Source organism: Ranitomeya imitator, chromosome 8, assembly GCF_032444005.1.
Source record: "Ranitomeya imitator isolate aRanImi1 chromosome 8, aRanImi1.pri, whole genome shotgun sequence".
Lineage (NCBI taxonomy): Eukaryota > Metazoa > Chordata > Amphibia > Anura > Dendrobatidae > Ranitomeya > Ranitomeya imitator.
The window spans coordinates 45,025,700-45,050,603 of NC_091289.1; the positions used below are offsets into that span (position 1 = coordinate 45,025,700).

Genomic DNA, 24,904 nt, shown 5'->3' on the forward strand with positions numbered 1-24,904 from the left:
CCCCACATGTGGGGTATTGGCATACTCAGGACAAATTGTACAACAATGTTTGGGGTCCATTTTCTCCTGTTACCCTTGGTAAAATAAAACAAATTGGAGCTGAATTAAATTTTTTGTGAAAAAAAGTTAAATGTTCATTTTTATTTAAACATTCAAAAAATTCCTGTGAAGCACCAGAAGGGTTAATAAACTTCTTGAATATGGTTTTGAGCACCTTGAGGGGTGTAGTTTTTAGAATGGTGTCACACTTGGGTATTTTCTATCATATAGACCCCTCAAAATGACTTCAAATGAGATGTGGTCCCTAAAATAAAATGGTGTTGTAGAAATGAGAAATTGCTGGTCAACTTTTAACCCTTATAACTCCCTAACAAAAAAAAATTTTGGTTCCAAAATTGTGCTGATGTAAAGTAGACATGTGGGAAATGTTACTTATTAAGTATTTTGTGTGACATATCTCTGTGATTTAATTGCATAAAAATTCAAAGTTGGAAAATTGCGAAATTTTCATAATTTTCGCCAAATTTCCGTTTTTTTCACAAATAAACGCAGGTACTATCAAATAATTTTTACCATTGTCATGAAGTACAATATGTCACGAGAAAACAATGTCAGAATCACCAGGATCCATTGAAGCGTTCCAGAGTTATAACCTCATAAAGGGACAGTGGTCAGAATTGTAAAAATTGGCCCGGTCATTAACGTGCAAACCACCCTTGGGGGTAAAGGGGTTAAAGGGATCGTCCAAGTTTGTGATGAGTGTGCAAATATTCTATGCGACTGGATTCTTCTCTCACAGCGCGCACTGCACGCTGTCGGGAGTCTCTGGTTACCGCAGTGAGAGTGGGACGTCACAAAACTGCAAGTATGTGATTTGCATACATGTGGTCACTTTCCAACTAGACATGCGTCGCCTCACTCAATGAAAATGAACTGAGCGAAGTTGGACACGTCTAGTTGGAATGTGGCCAGAAGGACACAAATTGTATGCTTGTGCTCACATGACCATCCACTCTTGCATCGGCAAGGGAGAATCCTAAAAGTGTACAGTGCATGTGCTGTGAGAATTCAGAAGCTTCAGTCACCTAGAGTGACTGTAGACGTTCATCTCAAACCTGTACAAGCCCTTTAGTTATCAAATGAAGCACTGTAGCCAATCCTAAGAGCGTGTAAAATACTCACTGTCAGGATTCAGCAGTCATCACATGGCCACTCTTCACTCATATGCGATTTTCATGCTTATGGTCACGTGACAGCTAGTTTCTGTTCCTTCTTCTCTGTCTTTCACTGAACTTTGAATTAGCGAGAGCAGCTCGTTGGCACATGACTAAAATCGCATATTTGCTGGGGGAGGGGGGGTGTTGGGTAGCGCCAAACTGAATTCTTGCCCCAGGTGCCAGAAAACCTAGCTACACCTCTGATCAAGCGAAGCGATGTGCTCTTGTTTACTTATAATGAAGAGTTTATCACCCGGAGATTATCGTTGCAGATGTGCATCCGACTGCCAGTCCAACTCCACCCCCTCCTGTGATAATCAGCTCCTTGACTGTAGACCAGGGGTGTTAAACTGCATTCCTCGAGGGCCGCAAACCATGCGTGTTTTCAAGATTTCCTTAGCTTTGCACAAGGTGCTGTAATCATTATGTGTGTAGGTGATTAAATTATCACCTGTGCAGTACAAGGAAATCCTGAAAACATGACCTGTTTGCAACCCTTGAGGAATGCAGTTTGACACCCCTGCTGTAGACAGTGTACATATAGAGCCTGGTGGGGGCTGGGCTAGATTTCTCAGCTCTGCTGCATTTCGAAATCTAAAAATTCTGATTGTATCAGAACTGCGACACTCAGTAAATTAAGTGATACGTCGTTGGATTCAGGGTCTTTGTCCCTACATCATGATGCTCATAGATGAGGTATCAAAAACCTGGTGACAGATTCCCTTTAAATGGCTTTTGTCTGGTTTAGGCCTAGATTGTGAGATTGCCCTTTATGGTATCTGGAGTGAAAGTGTAATCTAATCCTTGTAGTCACTGCAGAACGTTCATTGTGAAATCCATTGTCCCTGTTAATTGTATCTGGGATTCTGCGATCATCTGCAGCGTTTTTATTGTGTGAGAAGACTTGCTTTATTTTCAGGCACTGAGCAGATACACGGATTTCTTACTTTTTGCAAAGCTGCTCAGTCTCCTATAAATGAAAGTCTGCTTCTTGTTTATTTTCTGTCCGGGGACCGTCCCGCAGCCTGTGCTCCAATTCCCAAAGTTCTCCTCCAATTCCCTGGTTATTAGTGGATTATTTCACCCTTCATTTCCTCTGTGAAGAATGACCTAATTTTTTTTTTTTTTTCCCCTCTTAGAGGACTGAAGCCTGTCCCAGATAATGAAGTGATTGATTTATATGGTGGCACCCCGCATATTCCACTTATTGAGATGAGCGACTTCTATGGGAAGGTATCCATTCTTTTCTCCAGAACTCTGCATTGATTGGTTCCATGTAATGTTACCCCCATAACTAATCCAAAAATCCTTCTTTTCCTGTTAGCCCAAAAATAAAAGCTCTGCTCTATCATTATAAGAAAGCCGTTTTGTCAGTGTAACCTATTCACACCCATTCTGTTATTTATTCCACCTACTTATAAATATCATTAACTCTTCTGTAATTGTGTTAAAGAGATCTACCACTGGACTAACGCTGCCAAAACCACGGTCGGCATGATTGCCACTAAGTATAATTTACTCTGAAATGCTGGAACGATTCAGAGAAAACCATAGTTGGAAGAGCTGACGGGGCCATAGACTAGAATGGTGCCGATAGAGCAAACGTGTGCTCTGTCAGCACCGTTGTAGTCTATGGCTCCGTCGGCCCATAATCCTAATCCCATTTTCCGGGGGGTTTGGATGTAAGCCCTGATGGGGCGATGAACAAGTGCCTCTGTACACAATGTGAAAGCCTCCTTACAGTGTTACGTCCTGTTTGATTAAGTAGCTAAAATCTATGAACTAGTTTGAGCATTTGCCTCCATGATACAATGGTGTTTATCTATTATAGGGTCCAACAATGAAGCAGTTCATGGACATTTTCTCTCTACCGGAGATGACTCTCATTTCTTGCGTCACTGATTTCTTCATCAGCAATGGGATCGACTTTGACCCAGTTCATCTTTATAAAGATACAACCGTAAGTGTCAAAAACCAGAGTTAGGAGCACTCCTAATTTCGTGAGGATGGCGTACAATATTGGAGATTAGACAAATATGGGCATATCGATGGAAGCTATAATCGCTTGTATGTAGTTGTGCTTTCTGGTTAGTTTTCAGAATAAGTCTCATGAACATGAGGAATAATATGATTTCTGGTATTATACCACTTATATCCTGCATTTTGTAGCTTTCCCTCTGCACTAGAAGCCTCAGCAGTCTCTCTCTGTCTCTCTTTGCTCCAGTCTCCATTAATCTTTTATTCCTACTGCTCTCCATAGAATTTTTAGGCAGCAGGCGCAATTGGATCCCTCACTGAGGACAAATTTGAGCAGTTTTTAGAATGATCAATGCAAGATACAAAAAATGAGGGATGAGTGGGGGAGAAAAATGACATTCTCTCTAATAAAATGGTCTTCACCCGTCTCTGCTCTCGATCTAACTTCACCACCTCCTCTATCTGACCACCATCTTCTCACTTTCTCATCCCTGTCCTCCTCCTCACCGGTCACCCATGTCCAGCATCATGCGCACCCCCACAGCAACCTCACACACCTAGAAGCCCACACGCTCTCTGACTCTATCCTACCACTGGCATCCATATCCTCACTCCAAGACACAGACAGTGCCACTGCTTTCTACGATGCCACTCTCGCGTCAGCGATTGACACGTTTTCCCCTCTTGTTCATGGCAGAGTGCGACATATCAATAGACAACCCTGGCACAATAACACCACTAAGGCTATGTGCACATGTTGCGGAATGGGATGCAGGATTTTCTGTACAAAATCCGCATCTCCTGGCAGAAATCGCAGGCGCAGATTTGCTGCGGATTTTATGCGGATTTTGTGCGGTTTTTATGCGGAATTGATGCAGATTTTCTGCGTTTTTTACCACTGCGGATTTCTATAGTGGAAGGGTGCAGAAGCGCTGCAGATCCGCACAAAACAAATGACATGCACTTCTTTTCTCCTTCGCCTCATTGGGGGACACAGACCATGGGTGTATGCTGCTGCCACCAGGAGGCTGACACTAAAGGTACCTTCACACATAACGATATCGTTAACGATATCGTTGCTTTTTGTGACGTAGCAACGATATCGTTAAGGAGATCGTTCTGTGTGACAGCGACCAACGATCAGGCCCCTGCTGGGAGATCGTTGGTCGCTGAGGAAAGTCCAGAACTTTATTTCGTCGCTGGACTCCCTGCAGACATCGCTGGATCAGCGTGTGTGACACCGATCCAGCGATGTCTTCACTGGTAACCAGGGTAAACTTCGGGTTACTAAGCGCAGGGCCGCGCTTAGTAACCCGATGTTTACCCTGGTTACCAGCGTAAAAGTAAAGAAAAACAAACACTACATACTTACCTACCGCTGTCTGTCCCCGGCGCTCAGCTTCTCTGCACTCCTCCTGTACTGGCTGTGAGCGTCGGTCAGCCGGAAAGCAGAGCGGTGACGTCACCGCTCTGCTTTCCGGCCGCTGTGCTCACAGTCAGTGCAGGAAGGCAGAGCGCCGGGGACAGACAGCGGTAGGTAAGTATGTAGTGTTTGTTTTTTTTACTTTTACGCTGGTAACCAGGGTAAACATCGGGTTACTAAGCGCGGCCCTGCGCTTAGTAACCCGATGTTTACCCTGGTTACCCGGGGACCTCGGGATCGTTGGTCGCTGGAGAGCTGTCTGTGTGACAGCTCTCCAGCGACCAAACAGCGACGCTGCAGCGATCGACATCGCTGTCGGTATCGCTGCAGCGTCGCTGAGTGTGAAGGTACCTTAAGTAATACAAATAAAGTTAGCTCCTCCCCTGCAGTATACACCCTCCTGCTGGCTCCCAGCTAACCAGTTCTTGCTTAGTGTCCGTAGGAGGCACACGGACGGGTCTGCTATTCAGACCCAAAGAACTCTTTTTACCTTTTACAACGGACGAATGGGGCGACGGATTCTTTCATGTTCCGATCTCCCCCGAACCAACAACAGGCGAGCACGGGAGTTTCACCTCTCCGTATCCTCTCCTGCGACGTGGGATGCCACTGCCTGAGCTGATTTTAGGGGCGACGGGCCCCTTCATGGGCACCGATCTCCCCCCTCCCTTATCAGACGAGCACTGGAGTGTCACCTCCAGTATCCTCTTCTGCAGCCAGGCCTATTGCCGGACATTCAGCCCTGTCCACCAGGTTTTACCCTCGGCTGTACAGAGGCACCTTCCAGCGTGGCGTCCGAGCAGCCCCCACTGCACCACCACTGAAAAAGCGGATGATGGTAGGAGGCAGACGGTCCCTCTCCACCCCCCTTCTGCAGGGATGGTGGATGGAGGCTCCCCAACCCTGCACCGTCTTATCTACCCCGGGCACAGCTCTGACCTGCAGCATCTGCCATCCCCTTCATATCGGGGTAAGTTCACCGTGAGGAGTTGTTTTTTCCGGCGGTCATAGGAGGGCTCCATAGCGGCAGGGTCCCCACAGAGCTTCGCGGCACATTTCCTCTACAGTCCGCGGATGCGCGCCGGCCGAAACCATAAATTTAGTCCCCGGCTTCGGCCCTGTTTAGGCCGCATCCTGGGAAGCCCCGCCCACCACTTGCATCATTGTAGCGGCTCCGCCCCCCTATTCAGGCGCTTCTCATTCAAGACGAGATCTCTGCTATTCTCGGCGGCCATCTTCTTCCTCCTGCCATTTCCGGTCCCTAGTTCATCTGGAAGGGGCTGCTGCCGGCGGTTTTCAGCGCTGAAGTCAGCGCTATTCCAGACGGGGGACTCAAAATCTCGGTAAGGTGAATCGCACCCCTCCTCCGCACCCCTCCCCCGCACGCATCCCGGCAGCATAAAGGGACTAGCGTTCCCTGTTTTAAATACTTAAGACCTGCAATCTATGGTTGTCCTGCAAGCTCCGGTCTTAAAGGCACGGGTCTTAAGGGTACATGACCTCATTCCCTGGTCTTAAAGACTCATGCCCAGTAGTCGCTGGGCTTATAGGTGCATCCCCAGCTTTCGATGTTTTTTTAATAAACACATGACCAGCATTCCCTGGTCTTAAAGGTTCCCTAGTTTAAAAGGGGCACACAGGAGCCTCTGCTGCCGCCGATCCCGGCTCTTCCCAGAGTACCTAGTTCCCCTCAAGGGGCTCCACCTCTGGCATAATCCTTAAAAAATGCCCCGGTCTTAAAGGCACATGACCAGCATGCCCTGGTCTTACGCACATGGCCAGTATGCCCTGGTCTTAAAGGCACATGACCAGCATTCCTGGTCTTAAAGGCGCATGACCAGCATTCCTGGTCTTAAAGGCAAATGACCAGTATACCCTGGTTTTAAAGGCACATGACCAGTATGTCCTGGACTTAAAGGTATATGACAAGTATGTCCTGGTTCTTAAAGGCACATGACCAGTATTTCCTGGTCTTAAAGGCACATGACCAGTATGCCCTGGTCTTACGCACATGGCCAGTATGCCCTAGTCTTAAAGGCACATGACCAGTATGCCCTGGTTTTTAAAGGCACATGACCAGTATGCCCTGGTCTTAAAGGAACATGACCAGTATGCCCTGGTCTTACAGGCACGTGACCAGTATGCCCTGGTCTTAAAGGCACATGACCAGTATGCCCTGGTCTTAAACGCAAATGACCAGTATGCCCTGGTTTTAAAGGCACATGACCAGTATGTCCTGGACTTAAAGGTACATGACAAGTATGTCCTGGTTCTTAAAGGCACATGACCAGTAGGCCCTGCTTTTAAAGGCACATGAACAGTATGTCCTCCTCCTAAAGGCACAAGACCAGTATTCCCTGGTCTTAAAGGCACATGACCAGTATTCCCTAGTCTTAAAGACGCATGACCAGTATTTACTGGTCTTAAGAGCACATCATCAATCCTAAGCTGGTCACCCTAAATGAGCTCTGGAGCACTCAACATGCTCCCTCTCCTACAATGGGAGCCGTCGGCTAGCAGGGGCTGCAAGTATTCTAGAAAAACGTACAGGTTCTAGAAAATGGAAGTTTTCTTTTCCTGATCTCTCCCCTATGATTTGTTGAGAACAACGCTGAATATGGATCGGATATTGCCTTGGATTGCCAGAGCTTCTGAAAAAGAGGGACTCTCTATTTATGCCATCAACAAATTGACGAGCGATTCACTGGACAGAAGCCTCTAAGTAGGATGCCATACCTGGTTGGATTTTTATGGGCGACGGGTCCTTTACAGGGCACCGATTTCCCCCCACACCTTCAACAGGCGAGCACATGCAGTGTCGCCTCCATGTATCCTCTTCTGCATCCAGGCCTAACGCTAGACAACCTGCCCTGTCCACTCGGGGGCCTCAACTCTGGGGATGTACAGAGGCACACATTTTTGGCGTCCGAGCACCCCCCCTTTGTATCACCACTATTTAGCGGATGATGCAAGAAAGCGGACGATTCCTCTCCACGTCCCTGTTAAGAGGATGGTGGATCGAGGGTTCCTAATTTTCTACCCTGCACGACGATGGCAAGAGACCTGCTGGTTGCAGTCCCGCATTCTGCCACTTGGCAGACTAACCGGGTAGAATTTCTTGTGGTATACCTACCAGTATCCCTGCCCGATGTATCATCAATTAAGATACCACAGTCGGTCGGATAGCAAATCTAGTTCGTTCTGTCTTGTGGTTTCGGGTTCAGCGCTCTACCCTTCCTTAGCCGCCACATGGGTTGCTTGACCAATAGTCTCCTGGTCAGAGACCTTAACTACTTGGTTTCAACAGTATAGCTGGCCAATCAAATCTTCTGAGCGGGAGACTAGCAAGGGATCGTATCTCTTCTACAGACCCAACCAGCAGTGGAAGCGTTGTCCAGGACAGTCTAGATCTAAGGGATCTTGGTTCCAAAAAGGAGGGAATGAAAAGTATCACCATTCCTGGACCTCAAACTTCTAACAACCTTCGACAAGGTCCTCCTTTTTTCTGATGGAGTTCCTCCGCTCAGCCATTACTTCAACAGAAAAAGGTGGACTTTTCTGGCATCCATCGACATTCGGGATTCTTACCCTCACATGCCTATTTCTCCCCTCTACAATAATCTCTTCGCCTTTCCATTCGCGAACAGCATTTTCAAGTCACGACCTTGCCCTTCGGCCTGGCTACCACACCAGAGTGGTTGCAAGGGTCATGACGGTTGTCATGTGCTTCTTGCACCCTAGAAGCATGGTCGTCCTGCCCTATTTGGTCGACTTTGTAGCCGCTCTTCAAGGACTACGCGGAGTCGTCTATATCACTTGCAATACCCTCTCACTTGGGCTAGCAGCTAAACTTAGACAAGTTTTTTTCCTCATTCTCAGCTCAGCAGATCCTCTTTGAGGATGATCCTGCCCAAGAAGGATGGTTATTCTCTCTCGAGTCAAGGTCGTGGCCCTTCAACAGGGAGCTTGTGCACTTGATCACTCATTCCCTCGGTTCATTCAATTCGCTAGGAGGGTTCTGAGGAAAAAGACGACAATGGAAGCAGTTTCCTTCGCTACGGTCATTTTCAGCAAGTCAATCAGGCTTTCAAAGGGTAGCCTCTGAGCTCCTTCCTCATCCAGAGCCTTCTCCTGGTCCAATGGTTATTAGGGAATACCAATGCCAGTCTTCTTCTCCCGATCATTTCTCTGGAGATCCGAACGGTACGGCTAATCCTACAGCAGGTCCACTGCCTTTAGGCGGGTCAACCATTCGTCTTCAATTGGATAATGCCACGGCTGTGCCACACGTCAACCATCTAGCAAGTACCCACAGTCAAGCACCATGGCCAAGGTACCTCACACTCTCTGATGGGCCGAGATCTATCATTCGGTGATCTCAACAGTACATATCCCTGGAGTAGAACACTGGGCGGCTGACATCTTCAGCCGTCAGGGTTTCTCCTCAAGTGAGTGGGAACTTCACTCGGAAGTCTTCCATCGGATCTGCCTTCACTGAAGTACTCCAGATGTAGGTCGGATGGCGTCCAAGCTGGACGCCAATGTACTCCAGTTCATGGTTTGGCCTCGAGATCCAAGACCATCGCAGTGCATGCTCTGTTCTTCCATGGTACCAATTTCCATAACCCCTCTTCCACTACGACTGAGCTCTTTTCGGAAGCAGGAAGGGCCCCAGTGATCCCGGGAGACCCGCACTGACCATGTCAGGTTTTCTCGCTTGTGGTACTAGTATTTTTCCGTCTTATTGCGACAAAACTGGAAATATGGACTTTCTCGCAGGGAGCCTTAACCTGTAGTTCTTCCCTACCGCGTACCGTTAGATCTGTGGGACCTTAATGGCCCTGGGCATCATACAGTGGACTCCTTTTTTGATCCGGACAGACTTTACTATCAGGGAAGGTCACTCCCCTTTTTCCTCTGCGTTCTTGTCCTCCTGATGAGTCTTCAGAACTCGACGCTCTGTTCTTTGTCTTTTTTCCTTATTACTATCAAGGCAAGGTTGCCCTCAAGCCATCCCCTTCCCTCGTTGCCAAGGTGGTATTGTATTCCCACTGTCGCAGGGGCATCGTCCTCTCATCTCTTTCGGCTCTAGTCCACAAAACGGAATGGGTTCTCCATAATCTGGAAGAAGTGAGTGCTCCGAGTGGGTACGTTGTTGTGAATTCTGTGGCTAAATTCACTCCTGTGGTCACAAGTGGTACTGCAGCTTCTGGGCTTCCTCCCTCAGGTGTTCTGGTGAGCTCGTTGGCTGCCTTGTTATTTAACTCCACCTGATTCTGTCTTCCTTGCTCCTTGTCAATGTTCCAGTGTTGGATCTGAGCTTCTGGATCTTTCCTGTGGCCTGCTGCTCTGCTTAGATAAGTGCTTCTTTGCTTTTGTTGCTGTTTTTTCTGTCCAGCTTGTCTATTTGTTTTTGCTGGAAGCTCTGAGACGCAAAGGGTGTACCGCCGTGCCGTAAGTTCGGCACGGTGGGTCTTTTTGCCCCCTTTGCGTGGTTTTTTGCTTTAGGGTTTTTTGTAGACTGCAAAGTTCTCTTTGCTATCCTCGCTCTATCTAGAATATCGGGCCTCACTTTGCTGAATCTATTTCATCCCTACGTTTTGTCTTTTCATCTTGCTAACAGTCATTATATGTGGGGGGCTGCCTTTTCCTTTGGGGTATTTCTCTGAGGCAAGTCAGGCTTGTATTTCTATCTTCAGGCTAGTCAGTTCCTCAGGCTGTGCCGAGTTGCATAGGTAGTGTCAGGCGCAATCCACAGCTGCCTTTAGTTGTGTTTAGGATAGGTTCAGGTATTGCGGTCTACAGAGATTCCACGTCTCAGAGCTCGTTCTATTGTTTTTGGGTTATTGTCAGATCACTGTATGTGCTCTGATTACTGGCACACTGTGTTACTGGATTGCCTTCATAACAGTACAAGGAGCCTTACTAATGATTCTCAATAGAGGGAAAAAAGAAGTTTTGACATCATTTTTTTTTCTCAGCTCTGTGTTCAGTCTTTTTTTCCCCCTAGACATTAGGGTGCTTCAGGACACAGCTGTGGACATGGATATTCAGGCTCTGTGCTCTTCAATGGATAATCTCGTTATAAATGTACAAAAGATTCAAGATACAATTGATCAGAAATCTATGCTAGAACCAAGAATTCCTATTCCTGATTTGTTTTTTGGTGATAGAACTAAGTTTCTGAGCTTCAAAAATAATTGTAAGCTATTTCTGGCCTTGAAACCTCATTCTTCTGGTAATTCAGTTCAACAGGTTTTGATTATTATTTCTTTTTTGCGCGGCGACCCTCAGGACTGGGCATTTTCTCTTGCGCCAGGAGACCCTGCATTGAGTGGTGTCGATGCGTTTTTCCTGGCGCTCGGATTGCTGTACGATGAGCCTAATTCAGTGGATCATGTAAAGAAGCTGCGGAGACACCATCACGTGTTTCTCGACGCAAGCAGTGAATAGCCAGGCCTTTCCCCGGGAAGGAACAACCACGGGAAGGGCAGCATCCTATGAAGGAAAGCCACCTATGCCAAGCATGGTATCCATCCACAGACAGCTGTTTCGGGGTTTTTGCCCCTCATCAGTGTGGAGTAGGAATCTGGCTATTAGGAGCAGTGCCTAGTAAAAAGGCTATAAAGGTACAGATGATTGGCCTCGGGGAGACCAAAACATCCAACACCGCGGAGACACCATCACGTGTTTCTCAACGCAGTGATTCCAGAACACTGCCCCCATCCCTTATGGGAAATATGCAGATGCATGTAAAGAAGCTGCGGAGACACCATCACGTGTTTCTCGACGCAAGCAGTGAATAGCCAGGCCTTTCCCCGGGAAGGAACAACCACGGGAAGGGCAGCATCCTATGAAGGAAAGCCACCTATGCCAAGCATGGTATCCATCCACAGACAGCTGTTTCGGGGTTTTTGCCCCTCATCAGTGTGGAGTAGGAATCTGGCTATTAGGAGCAGTGCCTAGTAAAAAGGCTATAAAGGTACAGATGATTGGCCTCGGGGAGACCAAAACATCCAACACCGCGGAGACACCATCACGTGTTTCTCAACGCAGTGATTCCAGAACACTGCCCCCATCCCTTATGGGAAATATGCAGATGCATGTAAAGAAGCTGCGGAGACACCATCACGTGTTTCTCGACGCAAGCAGTGAATAGCCAGGCCTTTCCCCGGGAAGGAACAACCACGGGAAGGGCAGCATCCTATGAAGGAAAGCCACCTATGCCAAGCATGGTATCCATCCACAGACAGCTGTTTCGGGGTTTTTGCCCCTCATCAGTGTGGAGTAGGAATCTGGCTATTAGGAGCAGTGCCTAGTAAAAAGGCTATAAAGGTACAGATGATTGGCCTCGGGGAGACCAAAACATCCAACACCGCGGAGACACCATCACGTGTTTCTCAACGCAGTGATTCCAGAACACTGCCCCCATCCCTTATGGGAAATATGCAGATGCATGTAAAGAAGCTGCGGAGACACCATCACGTGTTTCTCGACGCAAGCAGTGAATAGCCAGGCCTTTCCCCGGGAAGGAACAACCACGGGAAGGGCAGCATCCTATGAAGGAAAGCCACCTATGCCAAGCATGGTATCCATCCACAGACAGCTGTTTCGGGGTTTTTGCCCCTCATCAGTGTGGAGTAGGAATCTGGCTATTAGGAGCAGTGCCTAGTAAAAAGGCTATAAAGGTACAGATGATTGGCCTCGGGGAGACCAAAACATCCAACACCGCGGAGACACCATCACGTGTTTCTCAACGCAGTGATTCCAGAACACTGCCCCCATCCCTTATGGGAAATATGCAGATGCATGTAAAGAAGCTGCGGAGACACCATCACGTGTTTCTCGACGCAAGCAGTGAATAGCCAGGCCTTTCCCCGGGAAGGAACAACCACGGGAAGGGCAGCATCCTATGAAGGAAAGCCACCTATGCCAAGCATGGTATCCATCCACAGACAGCTGTTTCGGGGTTTTTGCCCCTCATCAGTGTGGAGTAGGAATCTGGCTATTAGGAGCAGTGCCTAGTAAAAAGGCTATAAAGGTACAGATGATTGGCCTCGGGGAGACCAAAACATCCAACACCGCGGAGACACCATCACGTGTTTCTCAACGCAGTGATTCCAGAACACTGCCCCCATCCCTTATGGGAAATATGCAGATGCATGTAAAGAAGCTGCGGAGACACCATCACGTGTTTCTCGACGCAAGCAGTGAATAGCCAGGCCTTTCCCCGGGAAGGAACAACCACGGGAAGGGCAGCATCCTATGAAGGAAAGCCACCTATGCCAAGCATGGTATCCATCCACAGACAGCTGTTTCGGGGTTTTTGCCCCTCATCAGTGTGGAGTAGGAATCTGGCTATTAGGAGCAGTGCCTAGTAAAAAGGCTATAAAGGTACAGATGATTGGCCTCGGGGAGACCAAAACATCCAACACCGCGGAGACACCATCACGTGTTTCTCAACGCAGTGATTCCAGAACACTGCCCCCATCCCTTATGGGAAATATGCAGATGCATGTAAAGAAGCTGCGGAGACACCATCACGTGTTTCTCGACGCAAGCAGTGAATAGCCAGGCCTTTCCCCGGGAAGGAACAACCACGGGAAGGGCAGCATCCTATGAAGGAAAGCCACCTATGCCAAGCATGGTATCCATCCACAGACAGCTGTTTCGGGGTTTTTGCCCCTCATCAGTGTGGAGTAGGAATCTGGCTATTAGGAGCAGTGCCTAGTAAAAAGGCTATAAAGGTACAGATGATTGGCCTCGGGGAGACCAAAACATCCAACACCGCGGAGACACCATCACGTGTTTCTCAACGCAGTGATTCCAGAACACTGCCCCCATCCCTTATGGGAAATATGCAGATGCATGTAAAGAAGCTGCGGAGACACCATCACGTGTTTCTCGACGCAAGCAGTGAATAGCCAGGCCTTTCCCCGGGAAGGAACAACCACGGGAAGGGCAGCATCCTATGAAGGAAAGCCACCTATGCCAAGCATGGTATCCATCCACAGACAGCTGTTTCGGGGTTTTTGCCCCTCATCAGTGTGGAGTAGGAATCTGGCTATTAGGAGCAGTGCCTAGTAAAAAGGCTATAAAGGTACAGATGATTGGCCTCGGGGAGACCAAAACATCCAACACCGCGGAGACACCATCACGTGTTTCTCAACGCAGTGATTCCAGAACACTGCCCCCATCCCTTATGGGAAATATGCAGATGCATGTAAAGAAGCTGCGGAGACACCATCACGTGTTTCTCGACGCAAGCAGTGAATAGCCAGGCCTTTCCCCGGGAAGGAACAACCACGGGAAGGGCAGCATCCTATGAAGGAAAGCCACCTATGCCAAGCATGGTATCCATCCACAGACAGCTGTTTCGGGGTTTTTGCCCCTCATCAGTGTGGAGTAGGAATCTGGCTATTAGGAGCAGTGCCTAGTAAAAAGGCTATAAAGGTACAGATGATTGGCCTCGAAACAGCTGTCTGTGGATGGATACCATGCTTGGCATAGGTGGCTTTCCTTCATAGGATGCTGCCCTTCCCGTGGTTGTTCCTTCCCGGGGAAAGGCCTGGCTATTCACTGCTTGCGTCGAGAAACACGTGATGGTGTCTCCGCAGCTTCTTTACATGCATCTGCATATTTCCCATAAGGGATGGGGGCAGTGTTCTGGAATCACTGCGTTGAGAAACACGTGATGGTGTCTCCGCGGTGTTGGATGTTTTGGTCTCCCCGAGGCCAATCATCTGTACCTTTATAGCCTTTTTACTAGGCACTGCTCCTAATAGCCAGATTCCTACTCCACACTGATGAGGGGCAAAAACCCCGAAACAGCTGTCTGTGGATGGATACCATGCTTGGCATAGGTGGCTTTCCTTCATAGGATGCTGCCCTTCCCGTGGTTGTTCCTTCCCGGGGAAAGGCCTGGCTATTCACTGCTTGCGTCGAGAAACACGTGATGGTGTCTCCGCAGCTTCTTTACATGCATCTGCATATTTCCCATAAGGGATGGGGGCAGTGTTCTGGAATCACTGCGTTGAGAAACACGTGATGGTGTCTCCGCGGTGTTGGATGTTTTGGTCTCCCCGAGGCCAATCATCTGTACCTTTATAGCCTTTTTACTAGGCACTGCTCCTAATAGCCAGATTCCTACTCCACACTGATGAGGGGCAAAAACCCCGAAACAGCTGTCTGTGGATGGATACCATGCTTGGCATAGGTGGCTTTCCTTCATAGGATGCTGCCCTTCCCGTGGTTGTTCCTTCCCGGGGAAAGGCCTGGCTATTCACTGCTTGCGTCGAGAAACACGTGATGGTGTCTCCGCAGCTTCTTTACATGCATCTGCATATTTCCCATAAGGGATGGGGGCAGTGTTCTGGAATCACTGCGTTGAGAAACACGTGATGGTGTCTCCGCGGTGTTGGATGTTTTGGTCTCCCCGAGGCCAATCATCTGTACCTTTATAGCCTTTTTACTAGGCACTGCTCCTAATAGCCAGATTCCTACTCCACACTGATGAGGGGCAAAAACCCCGAAACAGCTGTCTGTGGATGGATACCATGCTTGGCATAGGTGGCTTTCCTTCATAGGATGCTGCCCTTCCCGTGGTTGTTCCTTCCCGGGGAAAGGCCTGGCTATTCACTGCTTGCGTCGAGAAACACGTGATGGTGTCTCCGCAGCTTCTTTACATGCATCTGCATATTTCCCATAAGGGATGGGGGCAGTGTTCTGGAATCACTGCGTTGAGAAACACGTGATGGTGTCTCCGCGGTGTTGGATGTTTTGGTCTCCCCGAGGCCAATCATCTGTACCTTTATAGCCTTTTTACTAGGCACTGCTCCTAATAGCCAGATTCCTACTCCACACTGATGAGGGGCAAAAACCCCGAAACAGCTGTCTGTGGATGGATACCATGCTTGGCATAGGTGGCTTTCCTTCATAGGATGCTGCCCTTCCCGTGGTTGTTCCTTCCCGGGGAAAGGCCTGGCTATTCACTGCTTGCGTCGAGAAACACGTGATGGTGTCTCCGCAGCTTCTTTACATGCATCTGCATATTTCCCATAAGGGATGGGGGCAGTGTTCTGGAATCACTGCGTTGAGAAACACGTGATGGTGTCTCCGCGGTGTTGGATGTTTTGGTCTCCCCGAGGCCAATCATCTGTACCTTTATAGCCTTTTTACTAGGCACTGCTCCTAATAGCCAGATTCTTACTCCACACTGATGAGGGGCAAAAACCCCGAAACAGCTGTCTGTGGATGGATACCATGCTTGGCATAGGTGGCTTTCCTTCATAGGATGCTGCCCTTCCCGTGGTTGTTCCTTCCCGGGGAAAGGCCTGGCTATTCACTGCTTGCGTCGAGAAACACGTGATGGTGTCTCCGCAGCTTCTTTACATGCATCTGCATATTTCCCATAAGGGATGGGGGCAGTGTTCTGGAATCACTGCGTTGAGAAACACGTGATGGTGTCTCCGCGGTGTTGGATGTTTTGGTCTCCCCGAGGCCAATCATCTGTACCTTTATAGCCTTTTTACTAGGCACTGCTCCTAATAGCCAGATTCCTACTCCACACTGATGAGGGGCAAAAACCCCGAAACAGCTGTCTGTGGATGGATACCATGCTTGGCATAGGTGGCTTTCCTTCATAGGATGCTGCCCTTCCCGTGGTTGTTCCTTCCCGGGGAAAGGCCTGGCTATTCACTGCTTGCGTCGAGAAACACGTGATGGTGTCTCCGCAGCTTCTTTACATGCATCTGCATATTTCCCATAAGGGATGGGGGCAGTGTTCTGGAATCACTGCGTTGAGAAACACGTGATGGTGTCTCCGCGGTGTTGGATGTTTTGGTCTCCCCGAGGCCAATCATCTGTACCTTTATAGCCTTTTTACTAGGCACTGCTCCTAATAGCCAGATTCCTACTCCACACTGATGAGGGGCAAAAACCCCGAAACAGCTGTCTGTGGATGGATACCATGCTTGGCATAGGTGGCTTTCCTTCATAGGATGCTGCCCTTCCCGTGGTTGTTCCTTCCCGGGGAAAGGCCTGGCTATTCACTGCTTGCGTCGAGAAACACGTGATGGTGTCTCCGCAGCTTCTTTACATGCATCTGCATATTTCCCATAAGGGATGGGGGCAGTGTTCTGGAATCACTGCGTTGAGAAACACGTGATGGTGTCTCCGCGGTGTTGGATGTTTTGGTCTCCCCGAGGCCAATCATCTGTACCTTTATAGCCTTTTTACTAGGCACTGCTCCTAATAGCCAGATTCCTACTCCACACTGATGAGGGGCAAAAACCCCGAAACAGCTGTCTGTGGATGGATACCATGCTTGGCATAGGTGGCTTTCCTTCATAGGATGCTGCCCTTCCCGTGGTTGTTCCTTCCCGGGGAAAGGCCTGGCTATTCACTGCTTGCGTCGAGAAACACGTGATGGTGTCTCCGCAGCTTCTTTACATGCATCTGCATATTTCCCATAAGGGATGGGGGCAGTGTTCTGGAATCACTGCGTTGAGAAACACGTGATGGTGTCTCCGCGGTGTTGGATGTTTTGGTCTCCCCGAGGCCAATCATCTGTACCTTTATAATTCAGTGGATCAGGCTGAGAAAAATTTGCTGGCTTTGTGCCAGGGTCAGGATGATATAGAAGTATATTGTCAGAAATTTTGGAAGTGGTCAGTACTCACTCTGTGGAATGAATCTGCGCTGGCAGCTTTGTTCAGAAAGGGTCTCTCTGAGGCTCTTAAGGATGTCATGGTGGGTTTTCCTATGACTGCTGGTTTGAATGAGTCTATGTCTTTGGCCATTCAGATCGGTCGACGCTTGCGCGAGCGTAAATCTGTGCACCATCTGGCGGTATTGTCTGAGATTAAACCTGAGCCTATGCAGTGCGATAGGACTATGACCAGAGTTGAACGGCAAGAACACAGACGTCTGAATGGGCTGTGTTTCTACTGTGGTGATTCCACTCATGCTATTTCTGATTGTCCTAAGCGCACTAAGCGGTTCGATAGGTCTGCCGTCATTGGTACTGTACAGTCCAAATTCCTTCTGTCCATTACCTTGATATGCTCTTTGTCATCGTATTCTGTTATGGCGTTTGTGGATTCAGGCGCTGCCCTGAATCTGATGGATTTGGATTATGCTAAACGTTGTGGGTTTTTCTTGGAGCCTTTGCGGTGTCCTATTCCGTTGAGAGGTATTGATGCTACACCTTTGGCCAAGAATAAACCTCAGTACTGGGCCCAGCTGACCATGTGCATGGCTCCTGCACATCAGGAAGTTATTCGCTTTCTGGTGCTACATAATCTGCATGATGTGGTCGTGTTGGGGTTGCCATGGCTACAAACCCATAATCCAGTATTGGATTGGAACTCTATGTCGGTATCCAGCTGGGGTTGTCAGGGGGTACATGGTGGTGTTCCATTTTTGTCTATTTCGTCATCCACTCCTTCTGAGGTCCCAGAGTTCTTGTCTGATTATCAGGATGTATTTGAAGAGCCCAAGTCCGATGCCCTACCTCCGCATAGGGATTGTGATTGTGCTATCAATTTGATTCCTGGTAGTAAATTCCCTAAAGGTCGTTTATTTAGTTTATCCGTGCCTGAACACACCGCTATGCGCAGTTATGTGAAGCAATCCCTGGAGAAGGGACATATTCGCCCATCGTCATCACCACTGGGAGCAGGGTTCTTTTTTGTAGCCAAGAAGGATGGTTCGCTGAGACCGTGTATTGATTACCGCCTTCTTAATAAGATCACTGTTAAGTTTCAGTATCCCTTGCCATTGTTATCTGACTTGTTTGCTCGGATTAAGGGGGCTAGTTGGTTCACTAAGATAGATCTTCGTGGTGCGTATAATCTGGTGAGAATCAGGCAAGGAGATGAATGGAAAACGGCATTTAATACGCCCGAGGGTCATTTTGAGTATCTAGTGATGCCGTTCGGACTTGCCAATGCTCCATCTGTTTTTCAGTCTTTTATGCATGACATCTTCCATGAGTATCTGGATAAATTCCTGATTGTTTACTTGGATGACATTTTGATCTTCTCAGATGATTGGGAGTCTCATGTGAAGCAGGTCAGAATGGTTTTCCAGGTCCTGCGTGCTAATTCTTTGTTTGTGAAGGGATCAAAGTGTCTCTTCGGTGTGCAGAAAGTTTCATTTTTGGGGTTCATCTTTTCCCCTTCTACTATCGAGATGGATCCGGTTAAGGTCCAAGCCATCCAGGATTGGACTCAGCCGACATCTCTGAAAAGTCTGCAAAAGTTCCTGGGCTTTGCTAATTTTTATCGTCGCTTCATCTGTAATTTTTCTAGCATTGCCAAACCATTGACCGATTTGACCAAGAAGGGTGCTGATTTGGTTAATTGGTCTTCTGGTGCCGTGGAAGCTTTTCAGGAGTTGAAGCGTCGTTTTTGTTCTGCCCCTGTGTTGTGTCAACCAGATGTTTCTCTTCCGTTCCAGGTCGAGGTTGATGCTTCTGAGATTGGAGCAGGGGCGGTTTTGTCACAGAGAGGTTCTGGTTGCTCAGTGTTGAAACCATGTGCTTTCTTTTCCAGGAAGTTTTCTGCTGCTGAGCGTAATTATGATGTGGGCAACCGAGAGTTGCTGGCCATGAAGTGGGCATTCGAGGAGTGGCGTCATTGGCTTGAAGGAGCTAAGCATCGCGTGGTGGTATTGACTGATCATAAGAACCTTACTTATCTCGAGTCTGCCAAGCGCTTGAATCCTAGACAGGCCCGTTGGTCGTTATTTTTTGCTCGCTTCGATTTTGTGATTTCGTACCTTCCGGGCTCTAAAAATGTGAAGGCGGATGCTCTGTCTAGGAGTTTTGTGCCCGACTCTCCGGGTTTATCTGAGCCGGCGAGTATCCTCAAGGAAGGAGTCATTGTGTCTGCCATCTCCCCTGATTTGCGGCGAGTGTTGCAAAAATTTCAGGCTAATAAACCTGATCGTTGTCCGGCCGAGAAACTGTTCGTCCCTGATAGGTGGACCAGTAAAGTTATCTCTGAACTTCATTGTTCGGTGTTGGCTGGTCATCCAGGAATCTTTGGTACCAGAGAGTTAGTGGCTAGATCCTTCTGGTGGCCATCTCTGTCACGGGATGTACGTACTTTTGTGCAGTCCTGTGGGATTTGTGCTAGGGCTAAGCCCTGCTGTTCACGTGCCAGTGGGTTGCTTTTGCCCTTGCCGGTCCCGAAGAGGCCTTGGACACATATTTCGATGGATTTCATTTCTGACCTTCCCGTTTCTCAAAAGATGTCAGTCATTTGGGTGGTCTGTGATCGCTTTTCTAAAATGGTCCATCTGGTGCCCTTGGTTAAATTGCCTTCCTCCTCTGATTTGGTGCCTTTGTTCTTCCAGCATGTGGTTCGTTTGCATGGCATTCCTGAGAATATTGTTTCTGACAGAGGTTCCCAGTTTGTTTCAAGGTTCTGGCGAGCCTTTTGTGGTAGGATGGGCATTGACCTATCTTTTTCCTCGGCTTTCCATCCTCAGACTAATGGCCAGACCGAACGAACCAATCAGACCTTGGAAACATATCTGAGATGTTTTGTTTCTGCAGACCAGGATGATTGGGTGTCCTTTTTGCCGTTGGCTGAGTTCGCCCTTAATAATCGGGCCAGCTCGGCTACCTTGGTCTCTCCATTTTTCTGCAATTCTGGGTTCCATCCTCGTTTCTCTTCAGGACAGGTTGAGTCTTCGGACTGTCCTGGTGTGGATTCTGTGGTGGACAGGTTGCAGCAGATCTGGACTCAGGTAGTGGACAATTTGACCTTGTCCCAGGAGAAGGCTCAGCTTTTCGCTAATCGCAGACGCCGTGTGGGTCCCCGACTTCGTGTTGGGGATCTGGTTTGGTTATCTTCTCGTCATATTCCTATGAAGGTTTCCTCTCCTAAATTTAAACCTCGTTTTATTGGTCCGTATAGGATTTCTGAGATTCTCAATCCTGTGTCCTTTCGTCTGACCCTCCCGGACTCCTTTTCCATACATAATGTATTCCATAGGTCGTTGTTGCGGAGATACGTGGCACCTATGGTTCCATCTGTTGAGCCTCCTGCCCCTGTTTTGGTGGAGGGGGAATTGGAGTATATTGTGGAGAAAATTTTGGATTCTCGTGTCTCTAGACGGAAACTCCAGTATCTGGTTAAATGGAAGGGTTATGCTCAGGAAGATAATTCCTGGGTTTTTGCCTCTGATGTCCATGCTCCAGATCTTGTTCGTGCCTTTCATGTGGCTCATCCTGGTCGGCCTGGGGGCTCTGGTGAGGGTTCGGTGACCCCTCCTCAAGGGGGGGGTACTGTTGTGAATTCTGTGGCTGAATTCACTCCTGTGGTCACAAGTGGTACTGCAGCTTCTGGGCTTCCTCCCTCAGGTGTTCTGGTGAGCTCGTTGGCTGCCTTGTTATTTAACTCCACCTGATTCTGTCTTCCTTGCTCCTTGTCAATGTTCCAGTGTTGGATCTGAGCTTCTGGATCTTTCCTGTGGCCTGCTGCTCTGCTTAGATAAGTGCTTCTTTGCTTTTGTTGCTGTTTTTTCTGTCCAGCTTGTCTATTTGTTTTTGCTGGAAGCTCTGAGACGCAAAGGGTGTACCGCCGTGCCGTTAGTTCGGCACGGTGGGTCTTTTTGCCCCCTTTGCGTGGTTTTTTGCTTTAGGGTTTTTTGTAGACTGCAAAGTTCTCTTTACTATCCTCGCTCTATCTAGAATATCGGGCCTCACTTTGCTGAATCTATTTCATCCCTACGTTTTGTCTTTTCATCTTGCTAACAGTCATTATATGTGGGGGGCTGCCTTTTCCTTTGGGGTATTTCTCTGAGGCAAGTCAGGCTTGTATTTCTATCTTCAGGCTAGTCAGTTCCTCAGGCTGTGCCGAGTTGCATAGGTAGTGTCAGGCGCAATCCACAGCTGCCTTTAGTTGTGTTTAGGATAGGTTCAGGTATTGCGGTCTACAGAGATTCCACGTCTCAGAGCTCGTTCTATTGTTTTTGGGTTATTGTCAGATCACTGTATGTGCTCTGATTACTGGCACACTGTGTTACTGGATTGCCTTCATAACAGTACGTATCGAGGACGGCGTCCTTCCAAAGGTTGGACACTTTTACTTGGGCTTCTCGATGGTAAGTAGGCTTCCTGACTGTCGCAGGAAGGGTTTAGCCGTTTCTTCGGTCATGTTAGCCTGGTGGATTCTTTTCTCCATCCAGGAGTCCTTCCGTGCTAGATGTCAGCCTATCTCCCTGTCTGAGGGCTCTAGGCACGAGACGTCGGCAAGCATGACCGCAAGCTTGCGAATTCCTCCAGTCCGCATGCATTCTTGAAGCACTATAATTCACACACTTCCACAAATGTGAGTCTGGGCAGGCGGACTTTGCAGGCCGCGGTGGCGCACTTGTAAGTAGCGGTTACACGGCCTGATCTGATGTTGTCCCCACCCAGGGACTGCTTTGGGACGTCCCATGGTCTGTGTCCCCCAATGAGGCGAAGGAGAAATAGGGATTTTTGTGTACTCACCGTAAAATCCTTTTCTCCGAGCCATTCATTGGGGGACACAGCTCCCTCCCTATTTTTTAGTTTGTGCTTGTTTTTATCATTTGATATGTTATACTCTCATATATAATGTGACATGCTATACGCTTATATGTTGTTATTGATCTCCTACTGCTTTTGCACCGAACTGGTTAGCTGGGAAGCCAGCAGGAGGGTGTATACTGCAGGGGAGGAGAGAACTTTCTTTGTATTACTTAGTGTCAGCCTCCGTGGCAGCAGCATACACCCATGGTCTGTGTCCCCCAATGAATGGCTCGGAGAAAAGGATTTTACGGTGAGTACACAAAAATCCCTATTTAAATCCGCAGCGCTTCCGTGCGGATTTTTCTGCACCCTCTGCACATCTTTTTTTCCCCATTGATTTACATTGTACTGTAAATCACAGTTCGGATCTGCAGCGTTTCTGCGTTTACTGTAAGTGATATCTGTAATTTGTATGTAACCCATTCTGATGTACAGCACCATGGATTCAATGGTGCTATATAAATAAATAATAAAATATATTAAAAGTTTGTTTTTATGTTTAATAAGTAAGAAAACAAGAAAACATTCCGGTTGATTTTTCATACTTAGCACAGACTTGAATTGTATGCAAATGCATGGGAGTCCGTTTCCTTAGACCCTCGCCTGTTGTTTGGTATATCCCCAAGAAGTGTTCAGCTCAGCAGACAGGAGCGTATAGCTTTTGTCTGAGCGGGCATACCCCGTGAATTATGGTTTCAAAACAATGCAGAAGCTACCAATCTGTGTGCTCCTGTCTGCTGAACAGCGCATTCATAGACTACAAAAACTGTGTGCTCCTGTCTGCTGAGCAGCACACGTCTTGGTGGTCTATTGCACGATCTGTGGGCATCTCAGGGCACGGAAACCAACATGCCTCCTAAATATGATAAACCTGCCAAAAAGTTAATTAATTTTTTTTAATCCACAGTACAAGTGAAGGACAGTTACTGTTTAAGCATAGATATTATATATTTTGGCCGTTTTCTTCCTAATAGAATTCAAATTTGCCCTGCGCAGTTTGATGGTCTGAACCTTGACTCAATTGAAATTGTTTTGGATGACTCTTCGTTTGCAAACTGCTCCAGATCTCTCACGTGAAGGCGACTTCTCTCAACAGCAATTTTAATCTCTCCTCAAGTGTTCAATCTGATTTAGATCGGACTGATTGTTTCAACTTCTTTAAACTTTTCTTTAAATCCATTTCTGGGTGCTTCTTTGAAGTATGTTTGGGGTCATTTTCCTGCTGGAAGACCCATGACCTAGGACACAAACTCAGCTTACTGACACTGGGCACTACATTGCAAGCCAAAATCCTTTTGTAATGTTCCGATTTCATGATGCCTTGCACACAGTCAAGGCATCCAATGCCATAGGCAGCAAAATAACCCCAAAACATCTTTGAAACTCCACCATATTTGACTGTAGGTACTGTGTTCTTATATTGGTAGGCTTCATTCCATTTTCAGTAAACTGTAGAATGATGTGCTTTACCAAAAATCTCTGATTACCTTGGTGTCATATGTCCGCAAGACTCTTTCCCAGAAGGATTCTGCCTTATGTACATTTTGGCAAACTGCAGTCAAGCTTTTTTGATGTCTCTGTGTCATCAGTGGAGTCCTCCTGGGTCTCTTGTCACAACTTTTGAGTTCATTCAATTGTTGACAGTTTGCACTGACACCGATGCACTTTGAGCTTACGGGACAGCTTGAATTTCTTTGGAACTTGATTGGGGCTGCTCTCCACCATCCAGACTATCCTGCATTGCAACCTTTCATCAATTTTTCTCGGCCGTCCACGTCCAGGGAGATTAGTTACAATGCCGTGGGTTGTACACTTCTTGATTATGTTGCCCAACGTTGACAAAGGAACATTAAGATTTCTTGAGATGGAATTGTAACCTTGAAATTGTTGATATTTTACTTTCATTTTGGTTCTCAAGTCCTCAGACAGTTCTCTTCACCTCCTTCTGTTCTCCATTCTTAATGTGGCACACAGACACACAATGCAAAAATTGAGTCAACTTCTCCCCTTTTTATCTGGTTTCAGGTGTGATTTTCATATTGCCCACACCTGTTACTTCCTATGGATGAGTTTGAACGAGCATCACATACTTAAAACAAAGTTGTCTATCCACAATTTTGAAAGTGTACCAACAATTTTGTGCTGCCCATTTTGGGGGTTTTGTGAGAAATTATGTCCAATTTGCCTTTTTCCTGTTTTTTTTTTTTTTTTTTTTTTTTTTTTTGCTTTGTTCCAGTATACACAAAGGAAATAAACATGTGTATAACAAAACGTGAAATTGCAATAATTTTCTGGGACATTTTCAAGGGTACCAACAATTTTGGCCATGACTTGGTGTCCCGAGCAAGTGGTGTGTTCCAGCAGTCGGCCCAGCTTCAGAGCAGGACTAATGAGGTTGGCGCACCTGTAAGCACTTCTTACCGAGCCCTGTTGCTTTACGTCAGTGGTGGCCAGTATCCTAGGCAAAAGACCATAAAAATTAAAATTAATAATCACTTGAAACTTAAAAAAAAAATCCACTTTTACAAGCACTTGTACCAACTTAAGATGATGAGAATAATATTTTTGAATGCATGTATTTTGGGCAAAAAAAATATTTGCAGTTTAGTGTATTTTACATTTTTCCTGTCTATAACTTCAGTGTTACGTTCTCTATTGTTGGCTGTAAAATGAGATAACTAAGAATCTGTCAGTGAGCTCCTTTTGATACACAGTTTGTCA

The 24,904-nt window shown here is 47.5% G+C and overlaps 1 protein-coding gene across 2 annotated transcripts in view; it reads left to right on the forward strand.

The window, feature by feature from the left end:
* Positions 1–24,904, forward strand: part of NT5DC2 (5'-nucleotidase domain containing 2) — a 77,430-nt gene that overhangs the window by 16,806 nt on the left and 35,720 nt on the right. For both annotated transcript variants that reach the window (XM_069736836.1, XM_069736837.1), the window contains exons 5-6: positions 2,357–2,450; positions 3,049–3,177. In XM_069736836.1, the coding sequence (XP_069592937.1) occupies positions 2,357–2,450; positions 3,049–3,177 (223 nt within the window). The remainder of the gene's footprint in view (positions 1–2,356; positions 2,451–3,048; positions 3,178–24,904) is intronic.